We start from the raw sequence: 21,053 nt of genomic DNA, 5'->3' as shown, positions 1-21,053 counted from the left end.
GTTTGAAAACATTCCAACTTCAGTAACACACAGTAGGAATTCATTAAATCTTTTAGTGAATGGAATATAAAAGACTATTAAGTGTTCTAACATAAAAGAAAGGAGCATGCCATGGGTAATTCAAACGGTAGCGAAAGGAGTGCTCGAAGCAATAGAGAGTATTAGCCATCAAAAGTGGGATTAGAGGGGAGGGACTGCGCCGGCTGGGATCGTTATGGCAGCAGCGTCGGGGTGGGCCGGGTCTCGGTTCACCCGTCCTGGCCAGGCCGCCAGAGCGGCGGACACTGCCGCCGCCTCCCGGGCATGAGCGGGGCCTCCTGCTCGCTGCCGCCGCTGCTTGCCGACTGTGGGCCCGCGTCGGGAACATGCCCCTGGCTGCCCACTGCTACCTGGGGGCTGTGGGCAGGGGCAGCTACGGGAAGGTGACGCTTGTGAGGCACCAGCGAGGCGGCAGGCAGTATGTCATCAAAAAACTGAACCTTCGAAAGGCCTCCAGCCGAGAGGGGCGGGCTGCTGAGCAGGAAGGGCAGCTCTTGTCTCAGCTGAAGCACCCCAACATTGTCACTTACAAAGAGTCGTGGGAGAGAGGGGATGGTCTGCTCTACATTCTCATGGGCTTCTGTGAAGGAGGCGATCTGTACCGAAAACTCAAGGAGCAGAAGGGCCGGCTTCTGCCGGAGAGTCAGGTGGTGGAGTGGTTTGTTCAGAGGCCATGGCTCTGCAGTGTTTACATGAGAGACACATCCTTCACTGAGATCTGAAGACTCAAAATGTCTTCCTAACAAGAGCAAGTATTATCAAAGTGGGTGACCTAGGAATTGCCCGAGTGTTAGAGAACCACTGTGACATGGCTAGCAGCCTCATTGGCACGCCCTACAACATGAGTCCTGAACTGTTCTCAGACAAACCCTACAACTATAAGTCTGATGTTTGGGCTCTAGGATGCTGTGTATATGAAATGGCTACCCTGAAGCATGCGTTCAATGCAAAAGACATGAATTCTTTAGTTTATCGGATTATTGAAGGAAAGCTGCCACCAATGTCAAAAGATTACAGCCCAGAGTTGGCAGAACTGTTAAGAACAATGCTAAGTAAAAGGCCTGAAAAAGACCATCTGTGAGGAGCATCCTGAGGCAACCTTACATAAAGCACCAAATCTCCTTGTTTTTGGAGGCCACAAAGGCAAAAACCTGTAAGAATAATGTTAAAAATGGTGACTCTAAACCCAAGCCTGTTGCTACAGTGGTTTCCGGAAAAGCCGAATCAAATAATGAAGTAATCTCACCCCAACCATACTCCTCTGAGGGCTCCAAGGCATACGTAGTGGGAGAAGACTTGTGTTCATCCCAGGAAACACCCGTGGTCATTGGCCCACTGAAGACATCTACCAGTCTGAAAGGCCACTCCTGCAAACCAGACATGAGCAATACTGCAGAGTCACTAGCCACAATCAGCAGAGTAAATATCAACATCTTACCTGCAGGAAGGAAGGACTCAATGGGTGGTGACTTAGTTCAGGAGACTCAGCCAGGACACTTAGATATCTCTAATGAGTTAGAAGGTAAATGCAATATTTCTCAAGTGAAGGAGGAGAGACTGCAGGATAACACTAAGTCCATAGCTCAGCTGGAAAACCTAGTTCCCACATGGTCCTCAGGTGATGTCAGTGAGGCAGGGAGTGACCCAGTGAAGCCTCTGCTGCTTCTAAGCAAAGACCCAAAGCCAAAGGACCAGGATCCAGTTGCTATTGAATGTATTGTAGAAGAACAGGCCAGAATCCGCCCAGGCTTACAGCCACACATCTCTGGGTCTGAGCCTTCCCAGTCTCGGCAGCCACGGCAGAAGAGAAGAGAGCAGACTGAGCGCAGTGGGGGAAAGAGGCAGTTCCAAGAGGTTTTTCTTAGACAGTTGCCTTCTGTTCCCGCTGTTGGAAACGTAGATGTCACGTCAACACGAAAGGATTCTGAAAACCAAAGTAGAGCGGTCAGTGGGTCTATGAGCAGTTCGAGGAGCAATGAGGTCTCGTCATCAAAGGATCGACCATTATCAGCAAGGCGGGGCGGGGGGGACTAAAGCAGTCCCAGGAAGAGATGTGCTCCTCAGGTCCTTCAGTGAGGAGAGCTCTGAGTGCAGTGGGGCCAGGGAAACCTCAGGAGGAAGGCCAGCTCATTCCTGCCAGACGATTCTCTTCTGACAGCAGCGTTGCTCAGGAAAAGAAATTGCCTCGTTGTCTGTCTGAGGAGGAGTTAAGTTCTTCCACAAGTTCAACTGATAAGTCAGATGGGGATTCTAGGGAAGGTAAAAATCATACCAATGAAATGAGTGACTTGGTACAATTGATGACTCAAACCTTGAAACTGGACTCTAAAGAGAGCTGTGAAGATCTCCCAGTATCAGAGTTCAAAGTTCATCGGAAATATCGAGACACGCTGATACTTCATGGGAAGATTGCAGAAGAGACAGAGGAACTCCGTTTTAAAGAGCTGCCTCCAGCTATTGTGCCAGGTTCTGAAAAGATCAGGAGAACAGTTGAAGTCTTGAGAGCTGATGTAATCCAGGGCCTGGGGATTCAGCTTTTAGAGGAGGTGTATGATCTTTTGGAAGAGGAAGATGAATTGGAGAGAGAGGTACATTTGCGGGAGCACTTGGGTGAAAAGTATACGGCTTACGGTGTGAAAATTCGCCAGTTGAAATTTTTTGAAGAAAATGTGAATTTTTGAGAATTTGTTCTAATCTCCTGCCAGAGCTAAAGACCTATTTTCAAAGATTTTTCACTTAAAAATAAAAGGAAACAAACCCGTTAACAATGAAAAAAAAAAAAAAAAAGTGGGATTAGAACAAAACTACTGAACCAATGAAGGACATTTGTAGATGTAGATTCTTTTTTCCCTTTGCCCTAAGCTAGGCTCTAAGTAGCTTACTCAGTTTCATTTATATGCATGCTCCCCACTCACTCTGAAACCTCTTGAGCACTATGCTTTGATAATTCTAGAAACTGATCTCTTGTATAACAATATTTCTACTAAATAATACAACCTAGTCCCAAATATTCAATTTATAATCTCCCTGAATTAATTTTGTTTTGGCTCAACATATCTTGGGAATGGAAAAGTAGAATAAAATATTGTCTTTAGCAGCAACCTGACTTTTCTCCATTTTTAATCTATAATATTGACTCCTTCTGAAATTTCTTATAAAAGCAGTATTATTTCACTTTCTTGTTTTATTCTGAAATGATAAAACTTTTCTAGGAACCTTTTAAATAGTTTTTCTCAAGTAACTTTTCATAGTTTATCTCCATAACCTCAAAGTAGAGCTGAGTGTCTTTGAGTCAGGGGAAAGAAGAGGGAAGACCATTTAGTATTCGATCTAAATTAGCCATTATTTAATTTATTTTGGTAGATATAGCTTATATGTGTAAACAGTGATCAGTAAGATCTTATGTTGATAAAGAGTGTCTCAGGTTCACCTAGGTGGCTATCAAATACTTCTACATTTGAATGTATCAAGTTCTACAATCATTGTTTTAATCTTAATACATTTCTTGCTACTTTATTAGGGAGAAATGGTTATTTCAACTCTGGTATAGGTCCTAGCAATTCTTTGTCTAAAGGGGGTGGAATTCAGAAGGGAGAAGTCATGATTTCAAACATATAGTGGCAAAAGCTCATGACTGATACAGCGTTGTAGGACAACATCAGTCCCTTCTTTCAAAAAAAAAAAAAAAAATTGAGAACAACCTGCTGCTAACTCCGTAAAATTCATGCTTCTTAAGCTGTTCTTTTAAGTCTCGTCCCCCGTGGCAAGGGAAATATTTGGTGCCAGCCAAGTCTGGAATGCTGTGGAATTTCCTGAGCAGTAATCCTTTAGCCTGGCTTCTGGGTTCTACCTTTCTAAGAAAGAAGGGACAACTAGAACATGTCTCTCATGTTCCTGTCTTCCTGGTACCATGTATGCGGTGTTCACTGACTTGTAAGACCTGACCAGTATTTCTGCCAGTTAAAATCATATACCTCTTTCAAAGGCCACTCAAGTGGCGCTTCTTCCACAAAGCTCACCATCATTCTTTTGTATTTGAACTGATGTCTCTCCTCTAAACATTGATGGCACTTGTGTTGTCCCTGTATGGTGTTCCCTGTTGAGCCTTTGCAGCTCATAAGTGCACAGACATGTATATATAACTCATTTACTCTTGATCAGAAGCTCTTTGTTGAGATAAAAATGGCTCACGTTTTGGAATACTTTGCGTGTTGTATGTATGTTGTTAGGTTAAATGTGTTACGTAGTATGTTAGTTTCCTAAGTCTGCTGTAATGAAATACCACAAAGTAAGTGGTTTTAAAGAACAGAAATTTATTTTCTCACAGTTATGGAGGCTAGACGGGGCGGAGTAACTCAGTAAGTATGGTGGTAAACACTGGCTTACAGGTTAGTAAGTAAACACATGCTTACTTGTGTTTACTTACTAACCTGTAATAAAGAATTTCACATGGGTTTTACCACATCAAAGCTGTAGTGAAAAACAGGTGAAATTGTTCACTACAGATCAGCAAGTACCTACAAGTAAACCTGTGTGTACCATGTTTACTGGATAAGCCAGCCCTGAGGCTAGAAGTCCAGATCATCATATCATGATGTTGCTTACTTCTGAGGGCTCTGAGAGAGAAACTGGTCCATGTCTCTCTCCTAGTTTTTGGTGGCTCTTGGTATTCCTTGGCTTGCAGCTGCATCTGCCTCCATCATCACATGGCCATCTTTCCACTTGTCTTTCTTGTCTGTGTGTCTCTTTTCTTTTATAAAAGAACCAGTCATGTAGGATTAAGACCCACCATACTCCAGTATGATCTCAAGTTAATTTAACTGACAATATCTTTAAAGACGCTATTTCCAAACAAGGTCACGTTCACAGCTAGGGGGATGAGGATGCCAACATATCTTTTTTTGCAGGGCACAGTTTAATCCAAAACAGGTGGATTACCTCATGTAATCATTCTATGATTAGATTAGACTATAATATTATTAAAAACATTAATTTATTCATTTACGTATTTATATTATGATATATATTTTCCACTAACCCATTGCAATTGAGTCGATTTCAACTCATAGCAACCGTATAGGACAGAGTAGAACTGCTCCATAGGGTTTTCAAGACTGCAGTCTTTATGGAAGCAGACTGCCACGTCTTTCTCCCATGGAGCAGCTGGTGGGTTCGAACCGCCAACCTTTCAGTTAGTAGCTAAGTGCTTAATCACTGCACCCCTAGGGCTCCTTTATATCCCGTTACTTATTTATAATTAGGGCTTCAAACTGGTTTGGAATGCTTCAGCAATTGCCCACATAGACAAGGGTAGTGTACAAGTTGTATAGCAACCAAATCTGTTGCTGTGGGATTTTGATCTCAGAAGGAAGCAAACAGCAGTGCCCCACTTAAAGGTGGCAGCCGACCACACTACTTTGAATGTATGTTGCTCTCCACAGTCTTGCCAGTAATCCAGTCTCCCATGTGAGACTCCTGATACTGTCAGGTCCATGTGGGAGACTGGAATATTCATAGGAGTGTGGAGAGAGACAACATTCAAAGTGGCACAGTTGACTGCCATCTTTGAGCAGGGCACCCCTATGGTCAAAATCCTACTGGCCACAGATTTGGTTGCTATCCAGTGTATACTGCCCTCATTTACTTAAGCAATTACTGAGCTGTTTTGAACTGGTTCAGAGCCCTGTTGTAATACATAAAAAAAAAAAAAAAACCCGTTGCCATTGAGTCGATTCTGACTCATAGCTACCCTATAGGACAGAGTTGAATTGCCCCACAGAGTTTCCAAGGAGCACATGGTGAATTTGAACTGCCAACCTTTTGGTTAGCAGCCATAGCACTTAACCATTATGCCACCAGGGTTTCAGTTTTTAATATGTATTGTATATATAATAATAATAATAATAGTATATTGTTATCCTTTTACAAATGTCAAAATTGTCATTGTGTGATTTGTCTAAGACCGGGCCTGTTTATGAATTTAGACCATTCAACTCTCTAAACTTAAACACTATTCTAGGCTTCATTCTTAGGTTCCACAAGGACTACTGCTTATGGTAAATTGCCAATACACGTTTGAATTAGTGCTAGAACTCCTTTAGTGTATAATGAACTAGTAGATAGATAGCCTGTAGTTTAAGATTGAAATGTCAATACATTCTGTTAAAGTAAGCAAATATAGATATCTCTAAGTATGTTTCATATTTTTCCATTACATTATATGCTGCTTTCATTTGCCTAGGCAATCCTTTCTCAGAGATGGTAGACTATAAATTTCATCTTGAATCCTGAATTACTAGAATATAAATAAGTGAAGTTTTCTTATTTTATAATATTAGTTTGTGGCTATAATCTTTGATTGTAATTTTTATTTACTTTTATAACCTTTTTTTAAAAAATAATTATAGGTTCATAGGAAGTTGCAAAGACAGCACAGAAAAGTTCTATATACCATTCACCCAGCCTTTCCTATTGGTTGAATCTTAAATAGATATAATATCAAAACCAGGAAATTGGCATTGGTACAAAGTGTGTGCATTGTTCTGTGTTATTTTATCACATATGTGGATTCATGTTAACACCACAGTCAAGATACAGAACTATTCTATCACCTACAAGCTCTCCCTCATGATACACCCATACCCCACCCCCACCACCAGCTACCCTCCCTAACCTCTTACAATCAGTAATCTGATCTCCATCTCTGTAATTTTGTCGTTTCAAGAATGTTGCATAAATGGAATGATACAGTGAGTTTTTGTGATAGGCCTTTCACACTCAGATAATGCCATTGAGACCTTTCCAAGTTGTTGCATATATTGATGACTCCTTCCTTTTTATTGCTGAGTAGTATTCCATGGTATGGATATACTACAGTTTGACCATTCACTTATTGTGATGGTTAAGATTGTGTATCAACTAAGCTGGGCCATGATTCTCAGTGTTTTGGCAGTTGTATAATGTTGTGATCACTTTCCTGTTGAAATATGATGTGTGATCACCCCCATGATGGAATCTGCTGAGTGGTGCCGGCAGGGGTGGGACCTATGGTGGCTCACTGCCCCCTCAGCCTTCATCTCTCCACCTTCCGCTGTCTATTTCCTTTTCCTGCTCACCTTGCAAATGTTGTTGACTTATTCTGGATCCAGCAGCCATCTCTTGTCTGACCTCTGGTTCTTGGGCCTTGAGCTAGCAGCTTACCCGTCCATCGTGGGATTCCTTGATCTTCACAGCCTGAGAGCAAGAGTCCTGCTCCCTGACCTCCCTATCTTGGATTCGCCAGCCCCTGCAGTTGACTCAGGAGAAACCTTGCGGTCTTGCCAGCTGACCTTGGGGATTCCTTGACTGTCACAACTGTTGAGCAGGATCCCTGCTGTCCAACCTGCTCATTTTGGGTTCACCAGCTTCTGCAGCTCCGTGAATTGGGAAGGGACTCTATCCTGATCCAAGGACTTGGAATGTTTCAACTCCTACAGTTGTGTGAGCTGTTTCCTTAATATAAATCTCTCTGTATATATTTATGTGCATTACTGGTTTTTCTTCTCTAGAGAACCCAGCCTAAGACACTTATTAAGGAACATTTTGGTTGTTTGTGGTTTTTGATTATTACAAATGAGCCTGCTATGACCAATTAAGTATGAATTTTGCATGAGCCTGAGTTTTTATTCTTTGGGCTAAATCACACAACAGTGTGATTACTGAGACATATGTTAAAGTTTTCTTTTTAAAGAAAACTATTGAACGGTTTTCTAGAATAGTTGTACCATTTTACACTCCCGCCCACAATAGGTATATGAGACTCAGTTTCTGTGCATCCTCACCAGCGTTTGGTGTTGCCATTGTTTTTAGCCATTCTAGTAAATGTGTGGAGTCCTGGTGGGACAGTGGTTAATTGTTTGGCTGCTAACCAAAATGTCGGCGGTTCAAATCCACCAGCTGCTCCTTGGAAATGTGTAGTTATATCTGATTATGGTCTGAATTTTCATTTTCCTAAAGGCTTGTGAGGTTGAACATCTTTTCATGTGCTGATTTGCCTTCTGTGTATACTCTTCAGTGAAATGTCTCTTCGTGTCTTTTGACTATTTTCAAATTAGATTGCTTACTTTTTACTGTTGAGTTTTTAGAGTTTTTTGTATATTGCGGAAACCCTGGTGGCCTAGTGGTTGAGAGCTGTGGCTGCTAACCAAAAGGTTGGCGGTTCGAATCCACAGGTACTCCTTGGAAACTCTGTGGGGCAGTTCTACTCTGTCCTGTAGGGTTGCTATGAATCAGAATCGACTTGACAGCAACGGGTTTGGTTTGGTTTTTGTATATTGTAGATGTGAGTCCTTTGTGAGATATGTAGCTTGTAAATATTTTCTGCCAGTATGTAGCTTGTCTTTTCATCTTCATTTTTGTTTAAGATGGCGGTGCATCCTTTTGCCAGGACAACAGTTGTGGGATCCAAATAAAAACTATTGAATGGTACCAGGGTTGCATTCTCCCTCTCTCCTGTTAGACAGTTGTGTCAGAGGAAAGAGTGCCATCTACTGAAGCATGGATATCCGTTCTTCAACATGGGAACTCTCAACAGGAAGGGGCAAGGAAGACTGTCGATGGAAAGGGCCATCCACCATCCATATAGAGAAATGTCTACTGCTATTTAGTAGAAAGCCGTTAACAATCCCTGCCAGGACGGAGGGCTGTTGTAGGCCTAGTGCACTAAGTCTCTTGATAAAGAATCAGCAATGAAGGTAATAAATAAAAGAGATGACATTGGTGCTAGCTGCTTTTAGACATCTCTTGCCTGTCTCAGCTTTGTTCGTTCCAAGTAATTAAATCGCTCTGTCTAATTAAAGCAATACATTGCTGTTAGCTCTAAGTATATTTATAACACATGCCTTGAAATGACATTTTTAACGAAGACTGATCTGACCTTTGTTTTTGAATAGGTTATATTATAGATTTTATCTTTTATTAAATCTGTTGAGTACTCATTGCATAGAGTTTTTTTTTTTTTCTGTATATACTGTAATATAATGAAAATTCATTCTTTTTTGGGAAGAAGTATGTGAGGAGTTGCTGATGTATTATTTATGGCTGTGTTATTTTACTTTCCTATACGTTTTTAATGTTGCAGAGATGATAAATATGGTTAAAGTAAAATAAGTTCAAATGGGTTTACTTATTTAGAATATGCTGTTTTGCATTACCACGAAGTATAAAAATCCTCGTTTTCTGTATGTGAGATAAGTGGCAGATTTGGTATTTCTAACAAACAGATTTGTCAATTTCTGGAAGAATTAAAATTTTTCGAAATGTTTGGCTTCGGTTTTACAGAGCTACTTATAATTTGGTAAGTGAGCAATTAGATGCAGTAATCCCCAAAGATGGACAGTTTGGGTGAGTTTTGATAAACTTTCGGGCAGAAGATTTTTAGTTGCCATGCCCTCATATAACTTGAGAGGAAACCATACCATATGATGTGTTTGGCAAATCAGTTTTCTGCTAGATTCTCTCCTCCACATCAAAAGTATTACAGAGAATATGATTTTAAAAGTTAAGTGTATTTGGTGTGAATTTCTTATCTTTCTCTGTCTTATTCTTTCCATGAGCCTGTTTATTGGTAAACAATGGAATTTTGCCTTCACATTCAAGTGCCACTACTGCGGAAAATATTTCCAGGGAAAATATTTGATACTGCCATTAGGCTATTTGAAGTGCCTATAAATCTAAGAGATGTGGACATAATGGTATGCTGTTTAGATACAGGTAGGAGATGAATATGATTTACAAATGCTTTTTACATGTTAGCAAAACAAACTTAAATGAAAGTTGTCAGAACTATGAAGTTTTGAAAGAAAATAAAGAACATCTATAGTAAATTTATTTGTTCTCTGTATTTTTTAATTAAAAAAAAATTATCTTCTCTCAAACTTTTCGTAAATCCAATTGAACTTTTTAGTAATAATAAGTAAAATTGTATGATATGTCAATATCTGCTTCCTCATTTTTCCCCACAGCCACCTTTGGAAGATGAAATTTTTCCCCCAACATTTTATGAAAGACATTTTTTAAAGTAGAGCCAAGTTAAAAGAATTTTATAGGCTTACTCATATGCCCAACACCTAGATTCTATCAATTTATCTTATATTTGATGCATATCACGTAAATTTATGATATTTGGCATGCAGATCATTAACTAGAGTTCGATATTTATTTACATTTTCATTTAAAATTTACATAATAATAAAACACATAAATCATGTGTACATTAGTTGAGATTTGACAAATGTGTATACCTTTGTAACCCAAACCACTGTCGAGTTAGAATATGGCTATCACCCTAGAAAGTTTCCTCATGGACCTTCACAATCCATACCCATCCTTCAGAGATTAGCTTTACCTGTTCTAGAATTTCGTTTAAAATGAACCATCCACTCACAAGTACTACAGCCTCTACCAGGCTGAGTCCAGTGCAACAAGATGGTGCCCAGCTACCACCGTTGACTACTCTTGACAGAGATCATAATAGAGGGCCCTGGACAGAGCTGGAGAAAAATGCAGAACAAAATTCTAACTCATAAAAAATAAAAAGACCAGACTTATTGGTCTGACAGAGACCAGAGAAACCCCGAGAGTATGGCCCTTTTAGCCCCATAACGAAGTCACTCCTGAGGTTCACCCTTTAGCCAAAGATTAGAGAGGCCCATAAAACACAATGAGACTAAATGGGCACACCAGTCGAGGAGCAAGGATGAGAAGGCAGGAGGGGACAGGAAAGTTGGTAACAGGGAACCCAAGTTTAAGAGGAGGAGAGTATAGACATGTCCTGGGGTTGGCAACCAGTGTCACAAAACAATATGTGTACTAATTGTTTAATGAGAAGCTAGTTCTGTAAACCTTGATCTACGGAAAAAAAAAAAAAAAAGAACCATATACTATGTGTCTGGCATCTTTTACTCAGCATGTTTTTAAGATTGATCCACATTGTCGTGTGTCTCAGTAGTTCCCTTTTTTTGCTAAGAATTATTTCCTTTTATCAATATGCTACAGTTTGCTTACACATCTTCCTAGTCATGGGCACCTGGGATTCCAGGCTTTTAATCCCTGGATATGATTTTTTAAGATCATGTAGTAGCGTTTCATTTGAAACTATAGTGTCTTATCATTTTTACATAGTTGTCCTTGGAATCAACTCGAGGGCACTGGGTTTTTGTTGGGTCCTTTGACAACCAACCACAGGTTTGAGAAATTTTAATATTTGTATGCAAATTTTATAATTTAGATCTTTGTGTCTATGCCAAACTTTGTTGGCATGAGCATAAATATTGGACTTTAATATTTAACCCTCCCTTCTGAAGACCAATGGAAGTTTCTACCTAGCTTTGTCCACCCCTACCTTAGAAAGATCAACTAAGGAAATGGCACTACAAAGTCTGTGTGTAGTGTTTTATCTAGATTGGGATTTAAATCCCAGTCATTTTCTTTTTCTCTCTTTAGCAGAAAAAGGTAAAATTGGTGTTTAGTCTGTTCAGCTGATGTGGTGGAGGCTGTTGTTGATAGTGGTGGTGAGCAAGTAGGATGGGCAAATATTTTTACAAAAATCTCTTACATATACAAGGATGATGTGTAGGTGCATAAACTTAAAGATAAGGAGAAGAGCAGGAAAATAGCTCTTTTTAGCCATTTAAAAGTTTTTTGGGGGCAATTCTTCTCCTGCAGTATTATAAAAATCCAAAACCCATTGCTGTCAAGTCAGTTCTTACTAAATAGCAACCCTGTAGGACAGAGTAGAAACTACCCCACAGGATTTCCAAGGCTGTAAATCTTTATGGAAGCAGACTGACACATCTTTCTCCTGTGGAGCGGCTGGTGGATTTGAACCACCAACCTTTTAGTTAGCAGCCAAGCGCTTCAACTACGGCACCATCAGGGCTCCTTGCAGTGTTATAAAGGGATGTTTAATCAGCATCCTTAAGTGACCAGATAGCAACTTCCCATAAATACACAAGCAACTATATGCAAAATTTATCCGTAACTTAAATTTTTTCACCATCTGACATTTAGGGATAGAGAAAGTTGAACTTAGAGAAAAACAGTGTGTGTGTGTGTGTGTGTGTGTGTATATATATATATATATATATAAAAGACATTATGAATAACTAAAACCTTCTTGCCAGTATGCATTTTCAAACTACTAGAATAATCAATTTGCCTAGGGGACAGCTTTTGAACAGTACTCTTTGAAGGTTTCAGTGTGCATTGGTAATGTCATCTGTGGATAGGAGAATGAATGAAGCTCCATATCTTGACTCCCTGACCTAACAAACTTGTGTGGAGAAGGGGTAAAATTTGTCGTTATTTTAAAACCATATTTCTTTAGTAAAATGGAGAGGAAAGAAAGCAGGCATACTGTAAACAGCTATAGAATATTTGTGATAAGGGGTGGTTAGGTATTTGCTTTACCAATAACACATTACGTGGAAGAGCTTGGGGGAAATAATAATCAGTAAATATCCGTTCATAGTTCCAACAGGATGTGCATCCCATTGCCTAAACTTGCTTCAAAAACGTCATAAAGCTGGATGCCCTCCCAAGCTTTTACAGCAGAACAAAAGAGATGATCAAACTTGTAGCCACTCAAAGAGAAGCAAGTATAGTGACTTTGAAATCCTGTAGAAATCTTCAAATGGAGAGATGATGTCCTTTCAAAACCTGTGAATAAGAACAACAACAAAATTAGCTTTCCAAGAATTAGAAATTTACAGCTGCTTACTCCTCATGTTACATTTTTAGATCTCATACTCCAGCAGTTATTTGCATTTCCTTATATGTATGAAAGATTATACTGCTTCCGTGAAGATTATAGCCAAGAAAACTGTATGGGGCAGTTCTGCTCTGTCACATGGAATTGCTATGAGTCAGAATTGACTTAATGAAAATGCTTATGTCTTATTTGGTTTAGTTTTATTAGTCTGAACTGTTTTACTCTTTCTGCCCTGTGCTTGTGTTCTTGCCTCTGGTTGGAAGTACCCCATGGATTAATTCATCTTTCAAAACCTTGTTCAGTCATCACTTCCGTGATGAATCCCTCTCTGATCACTTCTTTCATTCCTTCAGAACTACCAGTGGATTCATCTATCTACCTCTCTATATTATTTCTGTATCTTCTACATAGTTTTCTTTTTTGCTAATCACTGGTTTATCCAGTGGTATTATTATATTTATAATAACCTCAGTAGTGGTAGTAGTAGTAGCAATAATAATAATTATACATAATACCTGTATAGTGTTACTCCAGGCCAGACATGGTATCTATACTATTTGTTGCAATACGATCTATAATATAATACTATTATTATGCCTAATAATGTGCTTTATTGCCTGAACTGTAGTGATTTTTTGAATTTTATTTTGGATTAAGTTAATAATACTTTATGAAAATTTCTCTGTAAAAAGAACATATTAATTTATACTGTATTTCTTACAAAATTATATCCCAAACACTGTGGACTTTTTCATGATCAAGAAACATCTAATAATCACATGTATCAAAAAAACCTTGATGTATATTTAATACTATATATATAGTAAGATATCTCCAAATTTGAGAATGAAGTTTGTAGGTCTAGAATATATGGTCCTAGTGTCTATGTGGAGCCCTGGTGGCGAAGTGGTTAAGAGCTTAGGGTGCTAACAAGAAGATCTGCAGTTCAAATCCACCAGCCACTCCTTGGAAACCCTATGGGACAGTTCTACCCTGTCCTGGAGAGTCGCTATGAGTTGGAGTCGACTCAATGTACCGAATAGCAACAACAGTTTCTATGTACCTGAAATAAGGAATTCTGCTGCTCTGATTACTTCTCATGTCTTCAAATGGGAACCTAAATTCTTAAACTCATGATTTGAATAGACAATGTAAACTAAACCTCATCTAGTATTCTTTATGCTTTCTGTTAATAGTGTCCTGGTCAGTTCTGACCCAAACTGGTTTTATTATTTATTTAGGCAATATTAGCAGGTGTGCTTGTTAAACAACTGCTTTAACAAGGCAAGAGCAATAGGGTTTGTGTGGCGAGAACCATAGTAGTAAGGATGTTGTAGGGAGTATGGTAAATTTCAGACACACAGCAAAGCAAAGCAGACAATACAGCACGTGTGCACGTGTTCACCATCCTCCTGTAACAGTACTCACTTCTTGGCCGTGATTATCGTACGTGTACCCCAACCTATGCCCCCAACATCTCGGGTTATTTAGCAGCAAGTATCAGATGTCATATTTTATCGGTACATATTTCTGTATTTCTAAAATATGTCAATTCTTTTTAAAAAATCACTATATCAGTATCGAACCTAAGGAAATTAACAAATTCTTAATACCATCAATTGATCAAGGTTCAAATTTTACTGCCTCAAATTTTTTTTTCATAGTTACTTTGAATCAGAAAACAAGGCCCACACATTGCATTTGATTCATGCCTCTTAAGTCTTTTAATGCTTATGTTCTACTTTCCTGCCTTTTTTCCCCCTTGCAATTTATTTGTTGAAGAAACAGGATCTTTTGACTTCTGTTGTTATCTACCGTCGGTATTTTCCTGATTGTATTCTTGTGGTATTGTTTAGTGTTTCTCTGTTCTCTGTATTGCTTTAAACTAATATTTAGACAATGAAGTTTAAATACATATGAGCTTTGGTGGGACTGGGGGTCAGGAATATTTCATAGGTACTTCCATCAGGAATCACATAATGTGTAGTGTTTATCTCGCTGATGTGAGTGGCCATAGATGGTCATTGCCTAGATCTGTTGTTTTATTCAAAAAAACCCAGTGCCGTCGAGTCAATTCCGACTTATAGCGACTCTATAGGACAGAATTTAGGGGTTTATAAAGTGGTAATATTCTATTTATTAGCTGGGCTAGTTTTAAAGAGAGAAATTTTCATTAACTAGTTAGCTACCAAGGAGCCCTGGTGGCACAGTGGCTAAGCCCTTGGCTGCTAATTGAAAGATCAGCAGTTTGGAACCCACTAGCTGCTTTGCAGGAGAAAGTTGTAGCAGTCTGCTTGCATAAAGATTACAGCCTTAGAAACCCTGTGGGGCAGTTCTCCTCTGTCCTGTAGGGTCACTGTGAATCGTAATCAACTCAATGGCAATGGGTTTGCTAGTTAGCTACACTGAGGGACAGGTTGTACAGAAAAGGCAAGGTTAATGCTTGCTTCTTTGCCCTTCTTATTAGTTATCAGGAAAATGACTTGATTTCTTAGTATCCTTAAAGGTGACTTTTTAAAAAATATTACTATGAACTGGTGACTATAAACATATACGATGGGTTTAACAATTTTTCTCATTGCTCAATTTTCCCATCTTTGGCCAGTGAGAGCCTCTTTAAGTTGACAGAATCTCAGTAGTCTTTGACGACTCTCTTGGTATAACAGAATCTCCCAGGCTCATCTTGTACTTTTCCTGCCATAGTCCAGGATCAGCAGTATCTCCACGGAGCCCAGGTTTGTTTCAGTGGCAAATGGTACTTTGAAAACCGTGATTTAGGTGCTAGGAGTGATCATTGTTGCTGGGCTGGTCGTTGTGTCTAGGTGTTTTCTGTGGCCAGAGCTTAAACACACACACACACACACACAAACATATGTACCTCTTGAGTTTATACTGATAGTTCCAGGCAAAATGTAGGATTTTACAGTTTTACTTAATTTCTTTGATTTTATAGTTGTATCTCTTTTCCTCTAATATTAAAAAATCTTGTTTTCTAAAGAATTGACATGATGTCTTTGGAAAGTTATCTTTTCTTCCTTAAGAGGTAGAACATTGATTCACAACTTTTAAGGCTACAACACTAAGACTGAGCTTCAGATTCTGTCCTAATGAGGGGCAGATATCTGGGAAATGTTCCATATGTCATGTCACTACAGGGAGGTGTTAGGGACAGATAACCGAGAGAGCGATAGAAGGGGTACTGGGCTGAGAACTGGCTCTGCCAACATACCCATCACTAAATTTCCTTGTTTTATCAAATGGGGGTAATAATTACCTCCAAAGGTTTTTATGGAAGGTAATGTGGAAATGCTTTGTAAATTATTAATGTATTATAATAGAAGTCATTTACTCACCTTATTAAAAATAATGAGATAGCCTTTGAACTATTGGACTTTTGATTAGCTTTTTCCAAGATTTGTTGACTCTTGCAAGGCACATTTTTCTTTTCTTTTTGTTAAGTTGCTATGATAGCCTTCCTAATTATCTTCTTTAATAGACAGGGAAGCTTATACCTCTACAGTTAAATATATACCTTTGTAGGCTTCTTTTGAGGTAACTATGCTTTGGCTTAAATATTTGTTTGGCATAAATATTAATCAAGATGTTTTTATTTTAATTTATAATGTTATTAAGTGGGTTTAGAAAGGAAAATCAAAGTAGAGGAGATTTTTTTCATCAAAACCTATTCCTTGTTTTTGGTGATCCTCATGTCCCTTATCCAGTAAAAAGGGGCCACACTCATCTGTTAGTTTGTCATACTGTGGTGGCTTGGTGTTTCTGTTATGCTGGAAGCTATTCAATCAGTATTTCAAATATGAGCAGGGTCACCCATGGTGACCAGGCTTCAACAGAGCTTCCAGACTAAGACAGACAAAGAAGTAAAGTTTTGCTGAAGGTAATTAAAAAATGATTATGGCAGTACATCGACAGGGAATTGCCCAAAATTCAAGTTAGATTCAGAAAAGGACTTGGAATGAGGGATATCATTGCTGATGTCAGATGGATCTTGGCTGAATGCAGAGAATATCAGAAAGATTTTTACCTGTGTTTTATTGACTATGCAAAGGCATTAGACTGTGTGGATCATAAGAAATGATGGATAACATTGCAAAGAAGGAGAGTTCCACAACACTTAATTGTGTTCATGTGGAACCTGTAGGACCTGTACATAGGCCAAGAGGCAGTCATCTGAACAAAACAGGGGCATACCGACTGGTTTAAAATCAGGAAAGGTGTCCATCAGGGTTGTATACTTTCACCTTACCTATTCAATCTGTATGCTGATCAGATAATCCAAGAATCCGGACTATATGAAGAATGTGGCATTAGGATTGGAGGAAGACTCATTAACAGCCTGCGATATGCAGATAACACAACCGTCCTTGCTGAAAGTGAAGAGGACTTGAAGCACTTACTGATGAAGATCAAAGACTACAGCCTTCAGTTTGGATTACACCTCAACAATAAAGACAACAAAAATCCTCACAACTGGATCAGTAAACAACATCATGATAAACGGAGAAAATATTGAAGTTGTTAAGGGTTTCGTTTTACCTGGATTCATAATTAATGTCCATGGACACAGCAGTCAGGAAATCAAATGACATATTGGGTACATTTGCTGCAAAAGACCTTTTTAAAGTGTTAAAAACTGAAGTTGTCACTTTGAGGACTAAGGTGCACCTGACCCAAGCCATGATGTTTTCAGTCGCCTCATATGCATATGAAAGCTGGACAATGAATAAGGAAGAGTGAAGAATTGAAGCCTTTGAATTATGGTGTTGGCAAAGAATATTGAATATGCCATGGACTGCCAGAAGAATTAACAAATCTGTCTTGGAAGAAGTACAGCCAGAATGCTTCTTAGAAGCAAGGATGGCAAGACTTTGTCTCATGTACTTTGGATGTGTTATCAGGAGGGATCAGTCCCTGGAGAAGAACATCATGCTAGGTCAAGTAGAGGTCAGCAAAAAAAGAGGAAGACCTTGAATGAGATGGATTGACAAAGTGGTTGCAACAGTGATCTCAAACATAGCAATGATTGTGAGGCTGGTGTAGGACCAGGCAGTGTTTCGTTCAGTTGTACATAGGGTTGCTATGAGTCGGAACTGACTCAACCATATCTAACAACAACAACATTCCATTGTTGCCAATTCATTATATTTCCTTCCAAATTTAGTATACTTCAGATTTGATATAATGATCAGTTTAAAGAATGCATAATGTTTGAGATAAAAGCATACTCTAGTTCCTTATTATTACATTAAAAAATTAGTAATTTTTTCTATTTTTTACCATTGTAAACACTATTGTGAACATTTTTCCACCTATAAGGTTTTTCATATTTTGGATTATTTCTTTAGAATCCCGGAAGTAAAATGACTACGTTAAAATAATAATATATATTTTTTATCATTCTTGATTTATATTCCTGGGTAGCTTTCTGTGAGAGTTGTAACAGTTTATGATACCTTTAGCAAATTGGTTTCATTTTTCTATTTGGTATGGTTTTGATTTTCCTCTACGCACATTGCTTATTTATTTGTTGGGGGTTTAATATTTCCTTTAAAATCTCTAACTTGCATGGCCCGTTGAACTCTGAAAAGGGGAATGTCTATTTTACTGCAGTGAGATGCAAGAGAGATGTGCAGAAGAGATACGTGTAATGGAAAACCCTGACAGGAGGTGCCATAGATGCAAAGGGGGCAAAGTAAAAATCAGGTTGATTTCTCTTTTTTTTTGTCTGGCATTATCCGTAATAAAATCTGTTTCTAGCTATAGAAGTGCAGTGATCTATGTTAACGAATAAACCTGCGACGAGAATTTACAAATAATAGTTAGAGCTTAGCAATCAAATGGTGCATTTTCTTATCTAAACTTTAGAAAGCTACAGGAATTGGTCTCTGTGTTTATAAAGATTGGATTGTGAATTGCATACTTTATTTAAGATGTTGTGACCACGTTTCTTAGTTAGGAACCTACTGTGTTTCAGGTACTTACAAAGTGGAAGTTTAACATTTCCAGCACATCGTTAAAGAACCTACATTGCCTAGCAGCCCTGCAAGTTTGTTAAAATGATTTTATAGGTATCCTCTACCACTATGTAATAGTCATTGGGCACTCCAGTGTTTGTCTGAATCAACCTGGTCGTTTGCAGATAAAGATCCTGGGAGTTGTGATCTAGCACTGTAATGTGGTGAATTGATTTTCGCGTGTTGAGTATTACTGCTGACTATAAAAAATGGTATATTTAAACTGGCTTTGACTAAGGGTCATTTTGTTATCTAGAGTAAACTAGACTTTGGAAGTGATATTACTTTCAGCCCTGCAAGGCTATAGTAAGGACATTTTATAGAGTGCTAACGAAAATAGAGGCACACTGGTGGTGCAATGGTTAAGCACTTGGCTGCTAAGCAAAAGGCCGGCACTTCACACCCACTAGCCGCCTGGTGGGAGAAAAGAGCTGGCAATCTGTCCCTATAAAGATTACAGCCTAGAAAACCGTTTGGGCCCAGATATTGGGAAACCTGAAAAGGAAAGTCTTGACTATTTGAGTGGAGATTGCAGTCTTAGAATGCAAGCCTGATTCAGGTAAGCGTTTATGATGGAGGGCAGGGAAGAACATAAAAATCAGATATTCTAGTATTCTGGTCAGTTGAAGACCAAGTTTTGCAGAACAGAATTTCTAGGAAAATATGATTTTCATAATGATGAAAGTAGCAACTGTTGTTATTGTTATTAATAATTTTTATTCTGTATTTAATCTATACCAGGCACTATGGTACATATTTTAATATTTATAATAAAATTTAATTCAGCAGTGTTTTTTAAGGTAGGTCCTATTATTATCTTCACTTATCAGATGAAGAAAACAGTATGTAAACGGTTAAGTGAAGCCATGCCCAAGTAGTAGATAAGAGATGAGAAAGCAGGCTGCCTAAATCCAGGGCCTGAAATGTAGCTGCTGTTCTTACACTGACTGAGTTGTGTATCTTGTGTTTGTCCTTCCGTATCCACCCTTTACCGTCCATGCCCAGAAAGTGTGGTGACCCCGCTGTACTGCATCAACAAGTTCTCTTATCCTCTGGCTTCCGATTGTGTTCACCCAGTGAGGGGGAGGGGAGGTCTGTTGTGACTGGAAAACCTAGGACAGGGAGAATGGTCAGAGTAATCGTTCTCTTGGTTTCTTCCCTACCATGTTGCCCTGGGTTGACTCTCTATCCAGGGCCACATCTACTATCAGGAAGCCCTCTCCAGGCTTCCGGTAAGTGCTCCCTTTCCTTGTCCAGTCAAGCCTGGGGGATGATTAGTTCTGGTTGTTACTAGGCCAGACATACTTTACTGTCCCCTTTTAGTTTTCATAAATAGGCCCTGTATTAAATTCCCTTCGGTTTCCCAGTTGAATTGGGCCATCTTGTCTTGCCAGTACCATGACTCATACACTGGCTCTCCCATTTTGAGAAAATAAACTATGCTAAGATGAGTGTTTGAATTTCAGGGCAAATCCAGTTGCTGTAGAGTTGATCCTGACTCATGGTGATGCCTTAATGTCAGAGTAGAACTGTGCTTCATAGGGTTTTCAGTGGCTAATTTTTTGAAAGTAGATTGCCAGGCCTTTCTTCCAAGGTGCCTCGAACTGCCACCCTTTTAGTTAGCAGATGAATGCTTTAGCCATTTGCACCACCCAGGGACTTCTTAAGTATCAAAAATCAGGGGCACTGTGCTAAGTGTAGTAACGTGGCTAAAGAAGCAGGAGCCATGGACCCTGCCCTCAAACAACATGGCTACTTAGGACGGTGGTGCTTTTAAATAATAGTACAAGGTAGCATTGACTAAGTGCCACATTTCTAATGCTAGAGAACTCTCTATGGTCTGAGGGAGAAGGGATGAGCAAGCACTTGAGTGGAACTTTTAAGGACTGGTACAATTCTGCTAAAAATTGAAAGAAAAAGTTTTCAAAGTATATTCTGCAGACAGCTCACAAATCTAGGTGGGGTAAGGGCCTGTAAGGGGGTAGGGAGGTAAGGGATTTACATGTCATGTTAAAAAAAAAAAAACCAAACCTGTTGCCATCAAGTCAATTCCAACTCATACCAACCCTACAGGACAGAGTAGAACTTCCCCATAGGGTTTCCACTGAGTGACTGGTGGATTCGAACTGCTAACCTTTTGGTTAGCAGCTGTAGCTCTCAACCACAGTACCACCAGGGCTCCGTCATTTTGATAGGCACTATATTTTAATCTACTTTTTGAAGAACTATTTTGT

The 21,053-nt window shown here is 39.1% G+C and overlaps 2 protein-coding genes across 5 annotated transcripts in view; both read left to right on the top strand.

Moving 5' to 3' along the window:
- Nucleotides 1-21,053, top strand: part of PARD3B (par-3 family cell polarity regulator beta) — a 1,162,629-nt gene that overhangs the window by 102,765 nt on the left and 1,038,811 nt on the right. The gene's annotated exons all lie outside the window — the stretch shown is intronic.
- LOC104847270 (serine/threonine-protein kinase Nek4-like) lies at nt 366-3,103 on the top strand. Its single transcript, XM_064287422.1, is given in 4 exon segments — nt 366-705; nt 708-1,103; nt 1,106-2,058; nt 2,061-3,103. Coding segments are annotated over 4 exon segments (2,349 nt in total). The 3' UTR covers nt 2,721-3,103.

The sequence above is a fragment of the Loxodonta africana genome, chromosome 6 (genome assembly GCF_030014295.1).
Source record: "Loxodonta africana isolate mLoxAfr1 chromosome 6, mLoxAfr1.hap2, whole genome shotgun sequence".
Taxonomy (NCBI): domain Eukaryota; kingdom Metazoa; phylum Chordata; class Mammalia; order Proboscidea; family Elephantidae; genus Loxodonta; species Loxodonta africana.
The sequence above is the reverse complement of the archived record's forward strand: the minus strand, read 5'-3'. Positions and strand labels throughout refer to the sequence as shown.